Raw genomic sequence first — 21,642 nt, forward strand, 5'->3', positions numbered from 1 at the left:
AGCTATGTGGATAGAGTTATTATCACAGGAGTTTATAAATGATGTTAGGGACATTACACACACTTTTCCTTAGGATCCAGGTGGATCGATATGTGCCTTGGTTTCAACGATTGCTTGAGGACAAGTAGTCTTGAGGAGGGAGGACTATAATGCCCCCTATTTTTAGCAGTTGGTAGGTAGTCAATGAGGTCAATCCATCATTGTGATCCTCGTAGTCTAGCAGAATGTTTAGAGGGTCCATGGTGATCAACTTACTATTTTTTGTAAGTCAGTGATGGTAGTTTCCATTTCTGGTAGGCACCGAGACCCTATATTCAGTTGGTGATGATATTGGGGCTTTTAGTGGTATATATTGAGTTCAAGTTCTATAAACTGCTTTTGGGAGCCAAGTGGGGGTATTAATTATTAAGTCGCATGGATTATAATCTTAGTCTTATAAGCAATGCTTTTAAATGAAAGGTGTGTTGAAAAAGCCTTTTAAGTGAAAAGTATCTTAATGAAGCTTTTAGCTTGGGAGTTATTTATTATTAATTCAAAGTTATTAAATGAAGACTTTGAATTGAAAAGTGTATTGATGAAGGCTCTTTAGTGAAAAGTCTGTGAGAGAAGCTACTTGCTTTTGGTGTCTTGAAGGAGACATCTTTAATTATTATAAAAGCAAAACTTTGTGAGAAAGCAATTCATTCTATGATGTTTATGTTTTATTGCAATTCAGAGAATTGAAGAGTTTGGCATTGGAGTTTGAGGAATTGAGAATTCCTCCAGCTGGCTATGCACTTTAAGTTGGCTTTCATTGCCAACGAATTGTGTTTCTGAATTAAGTTTTCTACTGCTAGTTATACTAAAACTTGCAAGGAAACTATTGAAGGGTTTGTGAATAAATTACTGTTGGCGGGTGAAATTCCAAGCGGCTACCTCGTTTGATTATATATCTACAGTTACAGACCTTTCTCTTAAGGTTTTGGCATCATACTTTGTGGTGGAGACATCATATTTGGGTAATGTGGCAACCCTTTGCACCTGCGAACTGTTCATAGAGGTGGCGTGTAATGTCCCCATTTTTAGCAGGTTCCTGCAGTTGGCTAGGTCAGTTCACCATCGCGACCCTCGTGAGTTGGTAGTAGGATTTAAGGGTCTCAGTTATGTGGTTATAGGCTTTCTAGTAGCCTATGGTGAATTTTGGCTCCATTTGAGGGACTTACTATTTATAGTAAGTCAAACTGTTGGTTTCGATGAGCTTAGTTGAGTTAGAGGAGTTAGTGTGATGCTCTCAATTTTTATTTTGAGCTTCCAGTTTGGGCTCCAAGAATCTTGGAGGGAACATCTATTTATAGTAAGTCACCCTGTCAGGTTCATTCACCATCTTTCATCATCAAGATCACTTTGGTGTTATCAGATTTCAACTCTGATGGCTCTTCAGTTGTTTTCTCAAGACGGGTGATTTGTCATTATTATTCATCTAAATATGTTGAGGTTGCTATTTGTGTTAGTGTTGTTGGTTGATCACCTCAGTATCATAGCTCGTTGGAACTGGGACGAAAAGTTTTAAATCGTGGGAACAAGAAACAGTGGCCTTGCATGTCAGAATATTAAGTTATGGTGGAAAAGATCATTTTTGGAGCCAAAAGCAAATAATAAATTATATTAATGGCACTTTATTATATTTTAATGTTGTGTAGAGAAAGCTTCTTAAGTGGAGTTATTTTGGGAAACTAGTGTCACTTGGAGATTATAAATATGAGGACATTTGATGAGGAAAGCATCCGATTATTTGTTGATCTCTTTGCTTGTTGTCTTTGTGACAATTATGAGTCTGTGGTTTTGTGCCCTTGCTGAAGTATAAGGGTTAGATTCTGAGTTTATCTTGCAATTTTCTGTTGAGGTAAAGAAAATTGTGATTGCTTCTCTTCTGTATCTACTGTTATTGAGAAGTTGTTTGAACAAGTGTTAAAGACTGGATTTTGGAGAGCGAATTGAAGGCTGAATCATTAATTTTATGCTTCTATGTCCTGGCTGGAGTTCAATCTGAATGTTACAGGGCTGCCGTTACACTATAGGGCAGCAATTTATCAATTGCAAGGTCATGTTCACCTAAGGGGGTTTGTGTGACATTTTTAAGGGGCCATGTTACAATTTTCAAGAGCTGCGTTCAATTTATATGGCCTGTGATATATATTAATGGGGTTGTTGTAGATTCACATTGGACTGCAAATTAAAAGTCAAAGCCAATCTATATTTCCAAGTTCTTGGCATTTTAAATATTATTGTTGCTATTATTTGTTTGAAACATTGTTGGTAATAAATTAAAGCTGGAGCAAATCCTTTGTCTTTTATAATTATATAATTGCACAATTCAGAGGGTAGAATTATGAATTAATGTTGACATTCATACAAACTTCTTAGTATTAAATTGATCTGAAATTGTAAGTGCCCAATTGCATTCTCTAGTGTAATTTCGAAAATCACATTATCAAATTTGCAACAATAACAGTAAAGATTGCCAAATGTTTGACGAAATGTTAGACTATTGATTAGCAAAGGAAAATTGATGATTTTTAAGGATATAGCCAGCTGGGGTTTTTACATGGCATTTGAGTTCAAGCAAACTGCGATCAGATTTTGAGGGCAGCGTTAAGCATAGTTGCAACAAAAACTGGTTGTACTTGTCACCATCAAGACACCACATTGTCTCACATCACTGCCATGTTCTCAAAGTTGATAAATTAGTTGATTGTTTCTTGCATTTGTAACTATTTGCAATTTTTCCTTAGCAAATAAAGTTGATGCTAATGGTGTTGAGTTGTAACTATTTATTTGCATTCCAAGTTTGCCATGTCCTATGTTTGAAAATGCCCAAAAAATTACATATCACAAACTTTCAAAAAAACTATAGAATTTCAAAACACCGAAAAAAAAGGAGACTTCTTCAGCATTGATTCAGAGTGAGCCAGCAACGCTCATTATATCACCACACCTAAAAACATCGAGGTGGTGTGCAAAATCATTCTATGGGACAAAGATAGATGAATCATCCTATTGATCCACTATAGTCACCACTTAACATTCACTATAAAAACCTCATTGGAAATTAGGTTCATTATTCATCGCCACAAATAAAAAGTTATTTTATTCTTCATTCAGAGCTCATAATATGGACAAGCTTGGTCAACTGCTCTTTGCAGCATTCACCTTATAAGTAAACATGTCCCGCTGCTTGCTGTGGGGTTAAGTAATCAACCCTACCCAAAGCTAAACTGAAAAATTCTCGAGAATGAAAGCCCATTGGAAAGGAGATCGTGCAAGCCAGGGCATGTGCATGCAGCAATTACATTTGAAAGCTCATTTAAACATATACGACAGCAGAAAGTTTATATAAATATCTACGAGAATAAAGAACATAATTATAAAATATCCTATATGAAACTAAAAAATAAGAGCAAAACCTACGGTAAAAATTTCTACCATTGTCAATGCAACTGATAAGAAGTTCCAAACAAGTCTTCTATAAATATTAAAATCCTGATAATTAAGGAAGGTTTACATGTCAAGGACATTTGGAGGAGAATTCCAATTTCCAAGAACTCTGGTTTTCTAGAGATCAGTTAAAGTACTCTCCCTCCCTCTCTCTCAATTAATTTATTCTCCCTATCTTTCTCTATTTAATGGTACATGGAGTACATTATGCTTACAGTCTCAACAAGTGCACGCGATCTTTTACCAGATCCAGCTGTTGATTTTCGCTTCCATAAGTGGCATTGCTTTTTAGGTGCTTTTTGGTGTAAGGTCCTGCTATTCGATTCCAAATTAGACCCACATCAAATAACCTATCATTAAGGTAAAAAATAAAATAATTAAAATAGGACATCTCTTTATTTTTAGTTGCGGGCTACAATGTCAATGGCACTATTAATAGTTGCTTTGCTTACTCTTTGATTATGGTCTCAGACTGCAATAATTTTAAACAAAATTGAAATGACACAAACATGCTGGGTTTATGAATTTTTTAACCCTTGCAATTGCATATAGAATAGCATTACCCTCCTAATAGGAAATTAATTTGTTTGATAAATTATTCAATAACATCACTTCAAGGATCAAAACTGAATAAAACTTCAGGAACCACTATAAAAACATTGGAACGGAAGTGACAAAACCACAGCCGAAAGTGTCCTATTTATGTGCTCAATCAGAAAAGTGTAGTTCACATGAAAATTTCTACGTGCAACTATTTAACACGAATTCAGGATTGCCTGTGTGTTGATCTGATGGGAATTGCTACCAAAACTCAACATACACAAGGCTGAAAATTGAAACATTGCAGTTATAGCATACATTTATATCTTTTATAATATTTGTAATGTGTAAAATGTTCAAGCACATACATAGAATGCTAGAAAATTCATTCTTCGTCCTCCTCTCTGATTCCTCATACAGAAATTAGTGTTAAACCACTGAAATTGATGGAATGGTATGCTGTGAATAAAGAACTATGATTATATAAGCTCCTAACAGAAAATGGAGTCCTTCCTTAAGTGCTGAATATGAGATAAGCATTGAAAAAAGTAATGAACAATCTGGTAAAGAGAAGCAACGTATCATGATATAACTGGGGCACAAGATATATCCTGGAGAAACTCCCTTCCATGAAAACCCCAGAATCTATGCTTCTTCATCAATTCTCATGGTTACAGATGGAAACAAAATTGTGGCTCTCTCTTGAAGATTTAAGTGTAACAGTTTGTTATTATGCAAGTACTTCCCTCCTCTAAAGTGCAGCTCAACCTTCTCTAAAAGGCCATCCAATACTCCTCATTCCAGATCGGTCAAACACTGTACTAGTCTTTCCAAATAGCAACATTCAATCAGTTGTTTTCAGCGGTGTTCTAAGGCTCTTGATTGTTCACGGCCTTATCTCTCTATGAGTGATTTCTTTGTGGCGAGGAAGGATCCTTAGTCCTTTACCTTGTTTTTCTCTGTGCCTGTACTTTGTTTATTTCTTCTCTGTCACCGTTTTGGTGCTGCTGCTTGGGCTGGCTCTTTTGTTTGTATGCTCAGTCCAATAAACCCTCATGGTTTTTCGTTGGACATTAATATTATTATCTTATCTTATCAGCTATGAATCAAACCTATAGCAGTCCCATTTTCCTTTTCTTTCCCAAAGGGATAATTTGGTCAAGATCCCAACCTTTAATTCTCCATTTTTCTTGTTCTTCCTAAGTTATAAGAACCGTAGTCCCAGTGCCTGCAACTAAAGGGTGTAAAGCCACAATTATCCATTTCAGCCATATAATACAACTACACCAAAACAACCACTTGACATGCATGGTCATGATCATCAAATTTAAGCTGTACGGTCTTGGGCCATGCTCCCACTTATGAAATATCAAGTAGATGATTCTAGACCTGATTTTTAATAGGCATTTTGTTGATTTTATTGTCGATGTGGTCTATTTATATTATTAACTATGAGATGATATAATATGTTATGTGATAATATAATAATATAATTATATCATAATTATATTGCATAATTATTATACAATATGATAATATAATAATTTATTATATTACATTAATGATATAATAATTTATTATATTACATTAATAATATAATAAAGAGTGGTACCCTTTGGTGAAAGGGGGCCTCTTGCATATATATATAATGAGATATTTGTCTTATTCAAACTTATAACAAGTGAATCATATTATGCAGATCAACATGCCAAAATGCTTCAGGGAGGTGATTGTTGTTTTCCTATGGTTGGGAGGGCAATGAGATTGTATGTGGTTAATCGAGTATTGTAAACTCACCATGGTATCAGAGCTGTTGGTGTAAATAAGTATTTACTACTTACACTTTACTTAAGTTTACTTAGGATAATGCATATTCATATGAGTTGTCATGTAGATAACACAGTAGTTTGCACTCCAATTGAGCACATGTTGTCTACTACATCTCTTTATGAGATACACCTTTGTATTCTTATCCTCTCATTGTTGCACATACATTCATGCACAATGGAGGATAATTCACTCTTGGTGGACATGTGCTTAGTTGTTATGCTTATCTCTTGTATGACTTCTAGAAATATTAGTTGCCTTTATATACAAGGCACTTCTATGATGTATTGATCCAATTATCTGATTAATCCATTCTCATTTGATCATATCTTATCTCTCTTGTGCTATCTCTTGAGCTTCTAGATCTCGGCATTTCATTCTTACCTTAGGCAAATTCTTACATAGTATCAAAGCTATACCAAATTCTTACAGAAACTTATAACAAGTGAATCATATTATGCAGATCAACATGCCAAAATGCTTCAGGGAGGTGATTGTTGCTTTTCTATGGTTGGAGGATAATGAGATTGCCTATGGTTAATTGAGCATTGTAAACTCACAATGGTATCAAAGCGACATTTTTTGTCAAATGCCATTGTTGCGAACTAGAGGAGCTCAGTCAAGTTGGGCAATTCAATGTTCCTTGTGATGCCTGTTGGAATACAGCACTCAGTGGATGTGTCAAGGCAGGCTCAGCTGTCTCAAGGAAGGTTTTCCCTTGCATCAGAGAATGTCAATGTTTACAATGCCAAAGAGCTTGGTTCGAATGCATGACGATGTTTGTATAGACACTGAACCATTGTCTGCTTGAAACCAATATCTTAGCATGCAATGTAATGTCAATATCAATCGGACTGGCTTGATGACAATGATCACTACGGGTTAAATATCTTGTAGTTGACTTGCACATTGGGTGCGGCTGATGTTTGTGGGCGATGTTCGACTCGACATAGAATGCAATGCTTGTCATCGGCAATGTTTCGATGAAGAATGTCTACATGACATTGATTACCGCTTGGAATGCATACTCAATTTATTGCGGCACTCTTCTAATGTTGACGTTAGAGGAGCCCAGCTAGTGTAGCGATGTTCATTGGCGCTCGAAAGTCTAATGCTTAGAGGATCAGTGTTGGAGCACAATGTCTTGATTTGGGGTGGCAATCTATCTAGCAGAGACTGAAATTGAGCACGAAATAAAAACATCGTTGAGGGCTTTAGTCTTTGTTTGACCCAGTTGGCGACATTCTTCGTAAAATGATTATTTTGGAGAATCAAAGAGTTTGGTCTTTGTTTGATGTATGTTAGAGCAGAATGATGTCTTCACTACAAAAACTACAAGATATAAGAATGGTTGTCTTTCAAGGTCAAACTGATCAGTTACTTGCACTCAGTGAAAAATAGAGAAATGATGTTGCTCAAGCAATTGGAATGGAGATTATCAACTATCACCTATTGTCTATACCTTGTGATGAGAAGTTCATCAAAATTATTGTGAATGTTGTCGATGAAAATATTGTGAATATCAGTTTCCCACTCAGTCACTTTGATTTAAAGGCAACAATCAAGAATCCAATCTGGGCAGTGACCTTGGTCTTCCAATAGCGACTCCATTGGGATCAAGATTTAAATCGTCATGCTGAGAATATGCATATACACATATCTAAAGAATCACAGAGATTGTAAAGGGTGGGTGTAAAGAAAAAACCTATCAGATTTGTTGAAGTTGTCAAGAGAACTCATCTAGGAGGAAGCTTCTTTGGCAGTTTCTTTCACTGCGTGGGATATTGAAGACCCGTGTCTAACTACTATGTATCTATTTTGTATGCATTTCTGAAAGTCATTGAATTGTGTGGCATAAGCATCCAATTTAACAATAAACTGCTCAAGTTTGAGATTAGCGGCAAAGAATTCAAAGGCCACCAACATATCAAGGCAGCGGATCCCTTGTGTTAGTGACTTCCCATGTGCTGGTTGCATGGAATAATGTTAATAGCGAAAATAATGTTACCATGAGAGCTCCAGCATCAGTGGCAATAAATTTGAGATACTACCATTGCCATCCAGCTAGTAAGGTAAGAGTGAAATCGAGACACCATTCAATGCTTTACATTGTAACAAGAAATTGATCGATGAGAGATACATGAGAGGAGTATTGAAGAAGCTTGTAATGATCCCTTTTTATAGATAATAAGGATTGCCAATTAGGGCTATTTGTGTTATAGGATTATTAAACTTATTATCAAATTTTAATTATAATCAATTCAATTTAATTTAATTTCTTATGTTAAAATCCCATTACCTTCTTTGACACTAAGGTCATTCTTAGATGGTAGATTTACCGTGCAAAGGTCGCGTGAAACAACCCACATGCAGCGTCCCTCAAGGCCTAACCCTAGTATTGGGATAATCTGCCATGTGCCTAAAATTACTCCGCCTTTACCTATCACAAAGTCCCTATCATAAAAATAACTGAATATAGAGTAAGGCATGGAATTTTCATATTTGAAATATTATACTTTATTTTTGTACAATTTAAAATTCTAAAAATATACATATCATATGTATATACCTTGTGACTAAATTATATTATTTTTTTATTATTATTTAGTAACACTATAATTTCTCTCTCTATATATTTAATATATATAATTAAAACATATTTATCAATTTATTTATTTATTTATTTATTTAAACTCGTATTATTATCCCAATTTAATTTATGATACTCATTGTATAGAATTATTTCATTTATGATACTCTTGATATAGAATTTAATTAATTGCATTTAAACTAGGTAACTCATATTTACTATCAATTATTTAGGCCTTCCTATAAATCCAACCTTCCCTACAATTTTGGAATTCTTGTATATCTTTCCTCCCTTAATTTATGGATGCTTTATCCTAAATTTCAGCTTATCTATTATTATTTTTTGTCACCTTTCAAATTGCTTTTCCCTATATTTCTCACCCAATATTCTCTCATATAATATGCTATAGCAAATTTTTTTTAACTTAAATAATAACAAGGATAGGGATTTGTACCTTGCTAATATGGCTGTAATCTTTTGAATATTTCCATTTTGCATTTTGCTTTTTCATCATATCCATTTGTTTGCTTTCCATGTCATATGTGTGATTTAAAAAACTTCTCAATTTTCCATCTTATATGCTATCCCTCACAACTTTGCCTTTATTATCTTTTATATGTGTTGATCATGCGTTTTTTGGTTGTGACCCTTTACATGGCTTAGTTTAATTTAATTTAAAGTTTGGATCAGTTTATTATATCAGCAATTTGATTATTTAGTTTAGTTTAATTTAAAGTTTTAGTTATTTTAATTTATTCTATCAATAATATTATACTTATGTATTTGTTTAAAATTTAAATAGTTATTCATGTCATAATTATTATTTTATATTTTTACTTATATTATTAATACTATTGATCATGATTATTTCTTGATTAGTTATAAAATTATTTCTTATATATTATTGAATTGTTGTTTTTCATACTAATAGTTTAGTAGGCTAATTGGTTGTCTCATAAATAAATTCTTTTGAGAAACTTATAATAAAATATTTGTATGTATATAATTTATATGGTATATATAATAAAATAAGTATACAAGTATTAATACTTTCTTTAACATCAATTATGGGTTCGTTACAAGCTACTATCCATGTTCAACCATCATCTTCACTACTCAAGCCTTACAGGAATTAATATTCAGACATCACCTGAATCCCTCTTTACCCGGTAAAGAGATTGCATTTTAATTGATTATATTGATGACTATTGGCATGGAGAGATTCTGGAGACATCAAGTACATAGGCATATTTGGAGATAAGGTCCTAGAGAATCCAAGTTGGTGTATCTCTTCAACATGGGTGTTTGAGTGTTAGAAGGATTTCTAAAGTCTATAATCTCCTCTGATTCTAGGCATGTTGAATTAGCAATGCAATGGCTAATCAACCAACCAAATGAGGCCTCACATATAGATGATGAACTTGCTTGAGCATTGGCTTTATCATTGGGGAACTCGGATTCTTCATCAACAAAGGAGATAGAATGGTCATTGATCAAATATTATGCACACGTGTTCCCTTGAAAGGGTTTGCTAAGTTGAGATAGAGAAAGAGTTATTTCATTCCTTGTTGATCAACTAAAATCTTGCAATGGAAGTAATGAAAGACGTGATAAGTTATTATTGTTGACATTACATATATTGGCTTTAACCTTACATGAGGACAATGTAGCTTGTCATGTAACTTATGGTCTTAACTTGAAACAAAAAGCATGCCAAAATTAAAATATGTGATAGCAATATTACCAGGTATGAGTCATGTTTTAAGACCAAAACAATATCAGAGTCAAGGGGAGTTTGTCAATCCATCAGAGGCAACCTTGGATGTGAAGGTCAAAAAGTTGATATTGATTTCAACGACAACCTACTTAATGAGTTCTTCTTTGTGAGGGAGAAGTTCAAGGTGCAATCCCTTATTAGTGAGTTCTCTGCAGGAGAAGTTCGAACTGCAATCCCTTGTTAATGAATTCTTCTCTATGAAAGAAGTTCAAGGTGAAATCTCGTGTTAGTGAGTTCTCCTCTACATTAGAAGTTCAAGGTGAAACCCCTTGTTAATGCACTCTTCTTTGGGAAAGAAGTTTGAGATTTCATCCCTCGTAGCATTCTTCTTTATGAGAGAGGTTTTAGGTATCAACCCTCATAGCATTCTCCGCCGCAACAGAAGTTTGAGGTATCATCCCTTGTATCATTATTCTATGTGAGAGAACTTTGAGGTATTAGCCCTCACTCCATCCTCTACGAGTAGATAAGGTAGTTATAACACCACGATGACGCCCAATTCAATAATCAAGGCAAATGAAATAGCAACTATATATGACTCTAAGGTAGTATGGAAGAATCTCAAGCGAAAAGAGATTGTCAAAACAATACAAAATGAAATAAAGGTAATATGAATTGTTGATAGCTCTACTATGATATTTCGAATGCTTCTCCCTATGAACAATCACACAAATTCAGATCTTTGCCTTGATTGCATGCCCGGTTACGAGCAAGAAAATATAAAGGTGGAAAAGAGTTGCAACCAAAAAGCTATCGACAATCATATGTGGCAATATTATCAAAATGGCCAGCAAAAAATATAAGGCCCAAAGAAAGAATATAGAAATATGGTCGCTCGTGATATTATAATAAAACCATTGGCAAGGTGGAAAAATAATAACTTCATGCTAAACATCTTAATATAAAAATATCATACTATACCTACCTACACTTGTGGATGTATGTACACATGTATGTGTGTGTGTGCGTATATGAGCATGATATTCCAACAACGTATCTAGTGTATACGTCATATATTAAGTGGGTGAATACATATGTCTCATTCAAATTTATGCATACATAACATGTGTGTATATACATATGCAAGCATATGTAGATACCATAGTTCCAAGAATCACGATGATTCATGCGATTCACACGATTCAGTGATTCGATTCAAGCCAACCGATTTTTTGTGAATCGGTGAATCGAATCAGCGATAAAGGGTTTATGAAATAAGTTACTAAATTTCAAGGGTTTTTTATATTCGCCAATTCGTCGCCGATTCGATCTTGATTCAGGGTCGATTCATGATTCGATTCAGCCTTGCCAATTCTGATCCGATTCCGACTCTTGTTACTTTGGTAGATACTATGGTATTGCTATTTTAAGACATGACAAATATAATAGGAAGCTTTGAGATCATTCCCATTTATAAGGTAACACATTAGTTCTTAGTTTTTAATTAATGCTTGGTGATGTTTTCTTTTATAATACATATATGATGACCGAGTTAGCTCATGATAGTCCATAGTATAATCTTGCTTGCCTAGTAGTTTACCCTAAGCCTTGGTGGTTAAAATTTGTATCTATCAGCCCATAGGCAGATTAGTGTCTCTTACCCAATTTTCTCTCTAACAATGCTTCCCCCCTTCACCAGGCTCCTACAAGAATAGATTCCATGATACTAACATATTCCTTATTATAAAATCAAGTTACTATAACAAGTAATCATTTTCATAGAACATCATAATGCTTAACCACCATTTCACTTTCCAAGAAATTATAATGAATAACCAACTTTTCCATTTCACATGAAATCATAATGTTTAACTAATTTACCAATCAACCGACTTCACATGAAATCTCAACGGTTATAAGGGTATTTTAGATTAAACAAAAATTTGGGATGTAATGTAACCTCCCACTTGTGGTTCATCATTCCCATGAGCCAATACTATCATCAGGCAATCTTCTAAACCAATCTCTTGCATCTTCAGTGAGTGAATTCACAAACAACTTCATGACAACATCCTCATGCTCCACTTCATAATCACTGAGCGTATCAGTGAATTTCCTGAGATGTTCTTCACCAATTATGGCATTATTTCCTGAGAATTTAGTAACCTTATCTCTTAAGTCATTGGAGATAGGATGGGGAAAGCCAGGGATACCTACAAAGGACATTTGTTTGTATCTTTCCATATGAATGAGTCTCTTATGAAAACCTAAGACATTTGAAGTACTAAGTCCAACTCCTCGGGTTCGCATGGGAATTTTGACCTATTGAGTTGTAGCTAATTAACCAGTAGTAGTGAAAGAGGAAGTTGGTATTGACTGGGAAAAACTTTGGCTATTTATTAATAGTCCACAAGTTAGAACAGAAGGTATAGCTTGTGAAGTCTGATTTGGAAAAGATGTTAGGCCAGAGGTAGATTTGAGGAAATGGATCTTTCTCCTTGTCTCAGCAGCTTCAGCCTCATTTTCTACTTCTCCAACACTTTTGCAAGATCTTCCCTCTCTTTCTTTGCTCTCTCCAATTCTAAATCTATTTTAGAAATAACAGTATTTTTTGGAGGAAGAAGAAGCTCATTAATTTGTATTCCCACTACCTTTTGCTTTCCTTTATCAGGATTCTTAATGGTGAGTCATATAACATTTTCTTCTATAGGTTTATAGGGTTGGATTTGGGAAATGATAGGTCCTTCCTTTTGTTTTAGAAGGTGTGTTGTGAGGTTTTCACACCATCGCCCCAAAAAAAATTTGGGGACCGCCTTTATTTTAATCGCCTTGGCAATAATTTTTTCCGAGAGCACTAAATTCTGATTTTTTCTAGCTAAAGCCTCGAGTTTTGCAAGGGGTTTGAAATTCTCAAAATCTGATCCTAAATTCCAAAAGAAGATGTAACTATTGGTAGAGGTAACTTTAAATCATTTAGAGTTGAAAGGGGTCCTTAAGCTAATTTCCTTGTTTCGTTCTTGTCTAGATATTGTCTCCCTTGGTTCTTCTTGCATTCATTGTCCACCACTCAACCATCCTATCATAGGTTGACGAGATAGTAGATGTTAGTGCAAGCAAGAATCCTAAGGGAACAAACACTAAGAAAGACAGAGGATATGATGCCCAAAACAACTTTCTTCTCGGAAATTAGGTGAATAACCGATACCAATGTCAATACAATAAACATGATACAGGTAAAGGACAGACTAAAGGAAGGACAATCCCCCTTAGCAAAGAAGATATATAGAAGGCAGTTGCACAGCACAGCCCAAGCGTCGACACTTCCATTTCAACCATGATGAGCGACATTGGGGTGGTGCTTGATTTTGAAGACATTAGAGAAGAGGACATCAATGAGACAAGACTTGGATCAAGATTGGAAGAGTTAGGAAAGGTTGCTATCAAGAAGAAACACTTGGGCACCCTTTCCTCTCTCAATGCCTTTATTGGATTTGCAAAAGAATATGAGAAGGATCATGAGAAGACACTACAAATAGCAAGCAGCATGATGAAATCGGCTGAGCTTAAGATAAAGCATACACTTTGTCCTCCCATGGAAGAAGTCAACGAAAGGCTAGCTAAGTTCATTGCCTTAGCTAAAAGAATGAAAGAAAAGGGGAGATTTATATTAGAAGATCATTTGATGTAAGCCCAAGTGACAATTTCTCTTTCTTCTAGAATAGGATAAGTGTCTAATTCTGATTGGCCAACATTTTGGTGCCTTCTCATTGGTTGCCACTTTTACACTTTTTTCATTGGTCCATTGACAAGGTGGCATCTTCTCATTGGCTGATGGGGTGGCAACCCTAATTAGGGTTTCTAGGATTCAATCTGGATCGTCGGTTTTGCCTCTTTATCTCTACCATCGATTGTACATTTTGGCCTCTATATAAGGCCATTTGCTCTCATTTGCTCTCATTTGTAATGGTCGGAGAAAATTGTTGCAAAGATAATGCCAAAATTCGCTATTTTTTTCTCATTGTTGTGACTTGCATGGTGATTAAGAGCCTTTGGTATTATTGCATGGTTTCTACTTCCAAATAGTTAGAGTAAAATTTCCTTTCAAGTTGTTAAAGTTGGTTGCATTTCAAGTTGTTAAGAGTAAAGTAGATGAATAATTGTATGGTGATGTTAGTGCATGTTTGATAGGGATTTATAACTAGGCCACTAGCATGTTAACCGCTGGTTAGGGAGCCTTGTGTGGTAAACTAGTTCTCTTTTCCTTTGAATCATTGCATCTATGGAGGTGGAGCCGCTGGTAAGCTTTCATTAGATTCAATCCCCGTCCATTTAGTAATCTTTCCATTCATAGGAGTAGGAGTAGAATGGTGAGTACTTGAGTAGTCGAATTTCACTCTAAGAAAGTTAGGAAGGTAGAAGTCATTAAAAGCATTATTGCCTCCTCCTCGCATAATCAACATTATCTGGCACTACATCCTCCACCATCACTATCACCATCAACATCACCTGGCACTCATACAAAATCATCACCATCTCATCAAAAGCCCAAGTCATCCTTGAATGAATAACGTAAGGCCGCCTACATGATTACCAACAAATCACATCGATAAAACAGAGTGAGTATCCACGAATGTAAGGAACATTGGAGTTATTCTCATGTCCCATGAGTATTAACTTTTCAAGAGAGGAATTGTGTGTTTGATACTCCATATCAGATACTCAATTGCTAATATGTTATGTAGTGGTACAAAAACTCACATCAACAAGGCATTCTTGATCTTGGATTCTTGACCTCATCTCTCTCACATCTCTAAAGATGTTTGGATGTAGAGTGAAAGATTTTTCTTCTAACTTTCTATTCTACTCTTCCAGAGCTTACATTCTTCTAAGCAAGCTTTCTCTCTCTATGAGAGCATTCATGGTGATGACTTCCTTTTCCTTTTCCAAACGAATGTGTTTGGCATCTTCCTCAGTAACCTTCTTCCTCAATGTCTCAATTTCTAACAACAATTCATTAGGGTCTACAAAGGTGGTCTCTGAATCTATAAGATCATCTAGATCTATAAGATTCCTCTCAATATATGGAACTTGCCCTAGGTTTGGCCTAGCATTTAAGGTGTTCTTATACCCCCACCTATGGTTTACTTCCTTATTTGGTCTGAAAGTGGTATCACCTACAGAAGAGACTGTTTTATCCTACAAGATCCTTTCTTCTGGTAATGGGGTATTGAACATTTCACCTAAAAGCTTGGTATTCTCAAATTCAGAATTTAAGGATGAGGATTCTCTATCTACCACATTATGATCTTGGGAATGGGCTGAGGTGTTATCACGGGGTTTCCATGTGTGGTTAGGATCTCCTTTCTTTTTAGGCTGGTTTTTCCTACCACCTTGGGGTAATTGTGTATACAAAGGAATTTTTGGATTTGCCTTTGTATATGCTCGTGTTTTTCCTTCTATCTGCCATTTCAAACAACACTTAGAATATATAGCACTAGCTACTACAGCTTTGACTGAGTCGTCACCCACTAAGGGGAAAAACTTTTAATATGGCTAGAAGACAGAAAATAGCGTGAGAATAAAAAGTTTGACTACAGATTTGACACAAGAATTTCTGTCACAATGCACTTTGGGAAATGGAAACTCTGTCACACAGAAAAGGCACTTTTTGGACAGAACCCATGTCACGTACTTCCTGTTGTATTGGAATTTTTTAGATTCTCAAGGTTTGTCTATTAAAATAAACCAATACGAACATTCCCCAACAAAGTTGCCATTTTGTTGGCTTCTGATTTGATAGAATTTTATTCTCTTACAAGATCAGAATACCTAGGAATTAGCTAGAGACCATGATGAGCATTTTGAGACGCAAAATAAAAGGACCAACTGACAAGACTCTGATGTCTTCTCCACTTTGAACTCTGCAAAATTCAGGCGGGTACACCTAGGAATTCATTCTTTATTAACTTAAAACTACAATCTCAACATGAATTCCAAAATAACAGATGATTTAGCCTTAATTCTTCTAATTCAGGGACACTAAAAGAGATGAAAATGGCTACTTTATCAAACCCTAAAAATCCATGAAACAAGTATAGGTTAACGTTTCAAAACTTCAACAATAGAATATTAAAATGATTGATTTATATGAATTTTTGCACCATATAAGATATTCAAAACTAAATCAACTTCAAAGGATGACCAGTGCTTTATCTATTGGGCTATAAACTCACAGGAATTAGACATCTACTTCTGGATCTATCCTAACACTTTGTGAAAAGATTATCAATATTCATTTCCAGATCTCATACTTATCAAAATCTTCAATGAAAACCATAAAGTTCTTCCAATTTACATTAAGCATTTACATAACCCATTAGATTACTAGCAAAAGTAAATTGAAATATAATTCAAAACAAATTACAACTGAAATTTAATAAACTTTGCCACTAAGTCTCAGAGAACAAAATGGAGATAAAAGAAGAGACAAGATCTAGGATGAACAACCAACTTTCTTCATTTTGTATTAACTTCTTTGAAATGTATACAATTCAATGACAATCCCTATCAAAAAACAACTCTATTAGACCAGCAACTACTAACTTTTTTCATTCAACTTTCAAATCAAAATTATAAATTATCATGGACCGACTCAAAACATGAACAAAACTTTGTTCAGAATAAATCTTGGAAATCCTTTTATAGAAACAAGGTTGCAACAAGCTTCAGATGGAAGGACACGTGTTCAAAATCAAGATACAACTTTTTCACATGAGACAAAACAGATACAAAAAGAATGTTGGAGATAACCAAAATTTGAACAGCTGTCAATTTTGATGTTCAAGATCAACTCTGTAATTTGTAATGAGAGCACACCAACGGCAGGTGAACTACAAAGATAAGGTGTCTCTATCAGATAGTTGTCCTCCCTCTTCATGCTTTTTGACTTTTCTCTGCATGCTCAGTCACTATCTCCAGATGGAATTACTTTTATGTTAGCTATCACCTCCCAAATAGTAATATATGATTCCTCATCTAGGCAAGTGGCTCCCATAACTGTATTCAGTTCATTTAGGCATTTATTCCATTTTGCATCAGTTAAAGCTCTAACCTCTGCAACTGTTTTCTTCATGTCTACCTCCAACTTGTATAATATATCAACAATATCAAAAATTGTTACAATATCAGATTCCCCATTGTTCTAGGCAACAAACCTTTCATGTTTCAAAATGCTATCAAAAGAGTCTGACCACTCTTGCCATTCATTAAGCTTGTTCTCATCATCAACAATTTTAGATATGAAGCTAGGTGTCCTATTGGCAATGGTCTTCGTTTTATTATTTATTGATTGTAGCTTAGCAAAAAATAATGCATTTAATTCTTTTACCATATTTACCTTTTTTCTTGTGCAAATAATGGTTTCCTTAGGCAATTCCTTTTTCTGGGGCAAAATTGGGACCAGTCTATCAAAAAATGAAATATAAGGGCTGCACTTAGTGAACAAGGGAGAAAGAATGGAAAAGGCTTCAAAGCATTGATATTATGCTCCTTGCAATGCAATATAACTATTGTGGATACTCTGAGAAGCCTGCTTGAGAACACTTATTTTGTGTGAAAGCATGCTCTCTATTGTTCTGATTTCTATTTCCTTTCCTGCTTCTAGCTCATCCACCTCCATGGGCTGATCCATACCCACATTTGCTGCATCAGCATCTATTTGGGTCTCCTGATTTTTGACCTCTGTGATAGGTCTGGTTGCACTCCTCAAAGTCCTTACCTCATCCTCCATGGTAGCCACTCTCTACTCCAATACATATGTTTTCTGTAGGTCTTCCTCGTACTTTTTCTTGGTTTCAATGGATATGCAATAAGTTTGACACAACTGCTCTTAAGGCATATCTATTTTGCTCTTCCCCATGAGTGATGTAGTGTTCATTAAATTGTGAATCTAGTCACTTGAAGTAGTAGTGACATTCCAGAATATCACATTTCCTTCGGGTGAATCTCTAACTTCCATTAATTTTGGCTTGTTAGATTCAGGGGCCATGCTCCATACTGCCATTGTCTTGGAGTCAACATTGAATCCAAACCCCTGCAGCTTGTGAAGTTTTCACATCATCACCCCAAATTTTGGGGACCCCCATTTTCTTGATTGCCTTGGCAATAATTTTTTGAAGTTGTCCAACAAATTTCCGATTATAAAAAAAAATTTGTCTTGGACACACTCAGGCCAGAAAAGATGAGTTAGATGTATTTTTCACCCAGTTTTAGCTTAATTTTCCGAAATTGGTAATTTTATCCTTAGGCTAAACAAATTTCAAAGACAACATTTTCTCGGTAATTTCGACTATACTTGGCAGGATAAATTTATAAAATTTTGAATTTAGACATTTTTATTTTGAAAATTGGATGCAATTATATAATCTTTAGCATTTTCAAAATAAATATTTTAGATTTAATTGTTTCAGAAAATTTTAATTTTTGGTGAAAAATTAATTTTGTGATGATGAAATCAAATTGGAAAATCAATTTTCGATTCTAGAGAAATGATTTATTTTTGTTAAAAATTAAAATGGCATTGCAAAATCAATTTTGAATTAAATTACAAAAAGTGGTATTAAAAAGGTTAAATTCGCCTTTAAGATTTTCAAATCTTTTAAGAGATTGGTAAATTAAAATTGAAAAAATGATTTTGGCTTGCCAAATCCGATTTTAAATGATATTTTAATTACTAAAACGTCATTAAATGAAAATGTTTAGCATCTCCAAGGCTTTATTAATTTTATTTTTGCAATTTTGGTCTTAACCGGCAATTAAAAATGCAAAATTCACTACGGCAAAATTATTTTTTAGCTTGGCATTTAATCTGGGCTAGAATTGTGCACTAACTAAATTTTCTCTCTCCCAAGGCAAGTCGGCCAGCTAGGAGGAGTGTGTAGACATGGGTATAAGAAGGCTTCCCCCTTCATTTCTCATTCCACAAACAGGTCTCTTCCTTTCCTTTGAGATTTTGAGGCAGCCTTCTTCCATTTTGGCAAAGGGAGAACATTATCAGACTTAGCGATTTTTGAAGAAGCAGATTGGTGTGCTTTGAGCAGATTTCAAGGCCTTAGTGAATTGTTTCTAGGGTAGAATTTTCCATGTTTGGCAATTTTTGAAGGCAGATTTTCATGTTTGAGGTTTGATTTTTTCTTCCATAGAGAGCTGCGATTTCTGCCCTAGCCGAAATTTGTGGAGGGGAACTTTGTGGAGCCGAACTTTGTCGAGCCGAAATTTGTGGAAGTATGATTTTCATTAGGAGCTGCGATTTTGCATCAAATGTGGATAGTATTATTTGGTAAAGGAAACATATGATTGAAGCCTGATTTTCGACACATGCATGGGCAATTTCAAGAGGACTGAATTCTGATTTTTCCAACTAGGGCATCATTATTTGCAAAGGGCTTGAAATTCTTAGGTCTGATGTGAACTTCAAAGAAGACCCGGCTATTGGTAAAGGTGAATTCAATTCATTCTAGAGTTGAAAGGTGGTCCTTAAGTGGATTTCACTCCTTGTTCTTGTCTAGTTTTGTTTCTCTTGGTCCTTCTTGCATTCATCATCCACCACTTTATCATCTCATCTATAAGTTGAAGATTGGAGAGATAAGTGTAGAATCCATGATAGGACATTTGGCGAGGCAAAAATAAGCTAGACCACCCTAGAAATGAAGTTGGGAGATATAAGTGTAGTTCATCCTAAGGTAATGAAGGGATCAAAATAAGTGATAGTCCTAACCCTAGGTTAAAGATTGGAGATTGATAAGTGTAGTGATAGGACTTGATGAGGCAAAAATAAGTTAGAATCCATCGATAGAAAGAAGGTTGGAGATCGATAAGGGTAGTCCATATCACATCGAACTAAGGGGCAGAAATAAGTGTTTAGGATGGTAGATGTTAGTGCAAGCAAGAACCCTAAGGGAACAAATATTAAGAAAGACAAAGAGGACATGATGCCCAAAACCACCACCTTCTCAAAAATGAAGCAAATTATCGATACCAATATCGGTACAGTGAACATGATATAGGGAAAGGACAGACTAAAGGAAGGACAATCCCCCATTGCAAAGAAGATTTACAAAAGTGGAATTGTACATGCGGCGGCCTTCCCTTGTACCTTGCCTTGACCAAAATTGGTTATGGAATGTGCATCCAAGTTTGATTTGGTTAGTAAATCCATCATTTTTGACAATGGGGAGAGAGTGTTGGCCAACATCGGCAGACAAGTGATCGAAAAAGCATTTAACATCTCTCGGTACAAAAGTATGACAGTAGTAATGATGGACTAGGCGGCCAAGTCATTATAGGGTAACCAAGAGGCTTATTTCATACATCTAAAGCAGGATTAGCTACACAAAGGCAAAAAAGGAGTCACCAGGTCATCAAGGCTCACCGTGGCAGATTTCAAATCAAAGTATGGCAATCTCGTTGTGCTTCTCAGCCAGATCATGGTCCTAGCTCAAGGTATGCAATTCGAAAATTGGATGTACTTCTTTATTGATGAAATTGAAAAAGGGAAACGAAGATTTGATTAGGCTAGAATTATAAGTGAAAATCTAGAATTATAACTTAGGGCAGTGCAAAACTAGAAGAAATTTCACATGGGGTCCTAGCCCTTCTATTTGATTGCAAGTCGATAAAGGTTGAAGTGCAAGCTTTGGCGAAGAATGAAATCGGGTGAAAGACGAATTTGATTGAAGATTGAGATTCAAGAAGCCCCGCAATTTCAAGAAAGAGCGGATTAGTAGAAAAGATTTGAAAATAAATGAGGTTGGGCAAGCTTTGGCTATTTGTGCAAGCTAGCTTATTTGCATTCGAATGGGAAGGTGGGAAGACCAAGAAGGTTAAGGAAGGCAAGGATAATGGGGCAAGTTAAGTTTGATTTCAAGGTAGTGGCCAAGAGCGAGGCTCTCAAGTTGCAAAGAAGTTCACATCCAGGGAAGCCATCGGGGCCAAGACAAGATTAGCCCAAGTGCATGAAGACCTCATCGTTTCAAGGTCAGGACATCAAGTACAAGCAAGTTCGAGTGGTGATGAGAAAGTTTCTAAGGAAAGCTCAAGCATCCAAGGCTTCACCTTATCTCAAGGATTGAATAAATTTATAAGATAAGGTTGATCAGGTGGCACTTTCATGTGCATGCAATCAAATCATGCCAAGTGTCCTATGTTCCCATTGGTTGACAAATTACTGTAATTTTCTCATTGGCCCACAAAGTTGGTGCCCTCATATAATTGGTTGAATAATGTTAACCCTAATTAGGGTTTGTAAGATATAATCTTGGCCCTTGTTTTTGCCTCTTAATCTCGGTCATTCATTGTAATTTGGAGCCTCTATATAAGGCCATTTTGCTCTCATTTGTGTGGGAGTTATGTTGGAGAATTGTTGCCAAAATACTATCAAAATTGTTCTCTATTCATTGTTGTGGCTTGCATGGTGGATATACATGATCATTTTGGC

The 21,642-nt window shown here is 35.4% G+C and overlaps 1 protein-coding gene across 2 annotated transcripts in view; it reads right to left on the reverse strand.

Moving 5' to 3' along the window:
• Nucleotides 1-21,642, reverse strand: part of LOC149527872 (Pentatricopeptide repeat (PPR) superfamily protein) — a 188,843-nt gene that overhangs the window by 101,668 nt on the left and 65,533 nt on the right. For both annotated transcript variants that reach the window (XM_089812047.1, XM_089812048.1), the window contains exon 3: nucleotides 3,690-3,786. In XM_089812047.1, the coding sequence (XP_089668173.1) occupies nucleotides 3,690-3,786 (97 nt within the window). The remainder of the gene's footprint in view (nucleotides 1-3,689; nucleotides 3,787-21,642) is intronic.

The sequence above is a fragment of the Cupressus sempervirens genome, unplaced genomic scaffold (assembly GCF_028749045.1).
Source record: "Cupressus sempervirens isolate cs-2001-9-10 unplaced genomic scaffold, ASM2874904v1 CseChr00s100001_01, whole genome shotgun sequence".
NCBI lineage: Eukaryota > Viridiplantae > Streptophyta > Pinopsida > Cupressales > Cupressaceae > Cupressus > Cupressus sempervirens.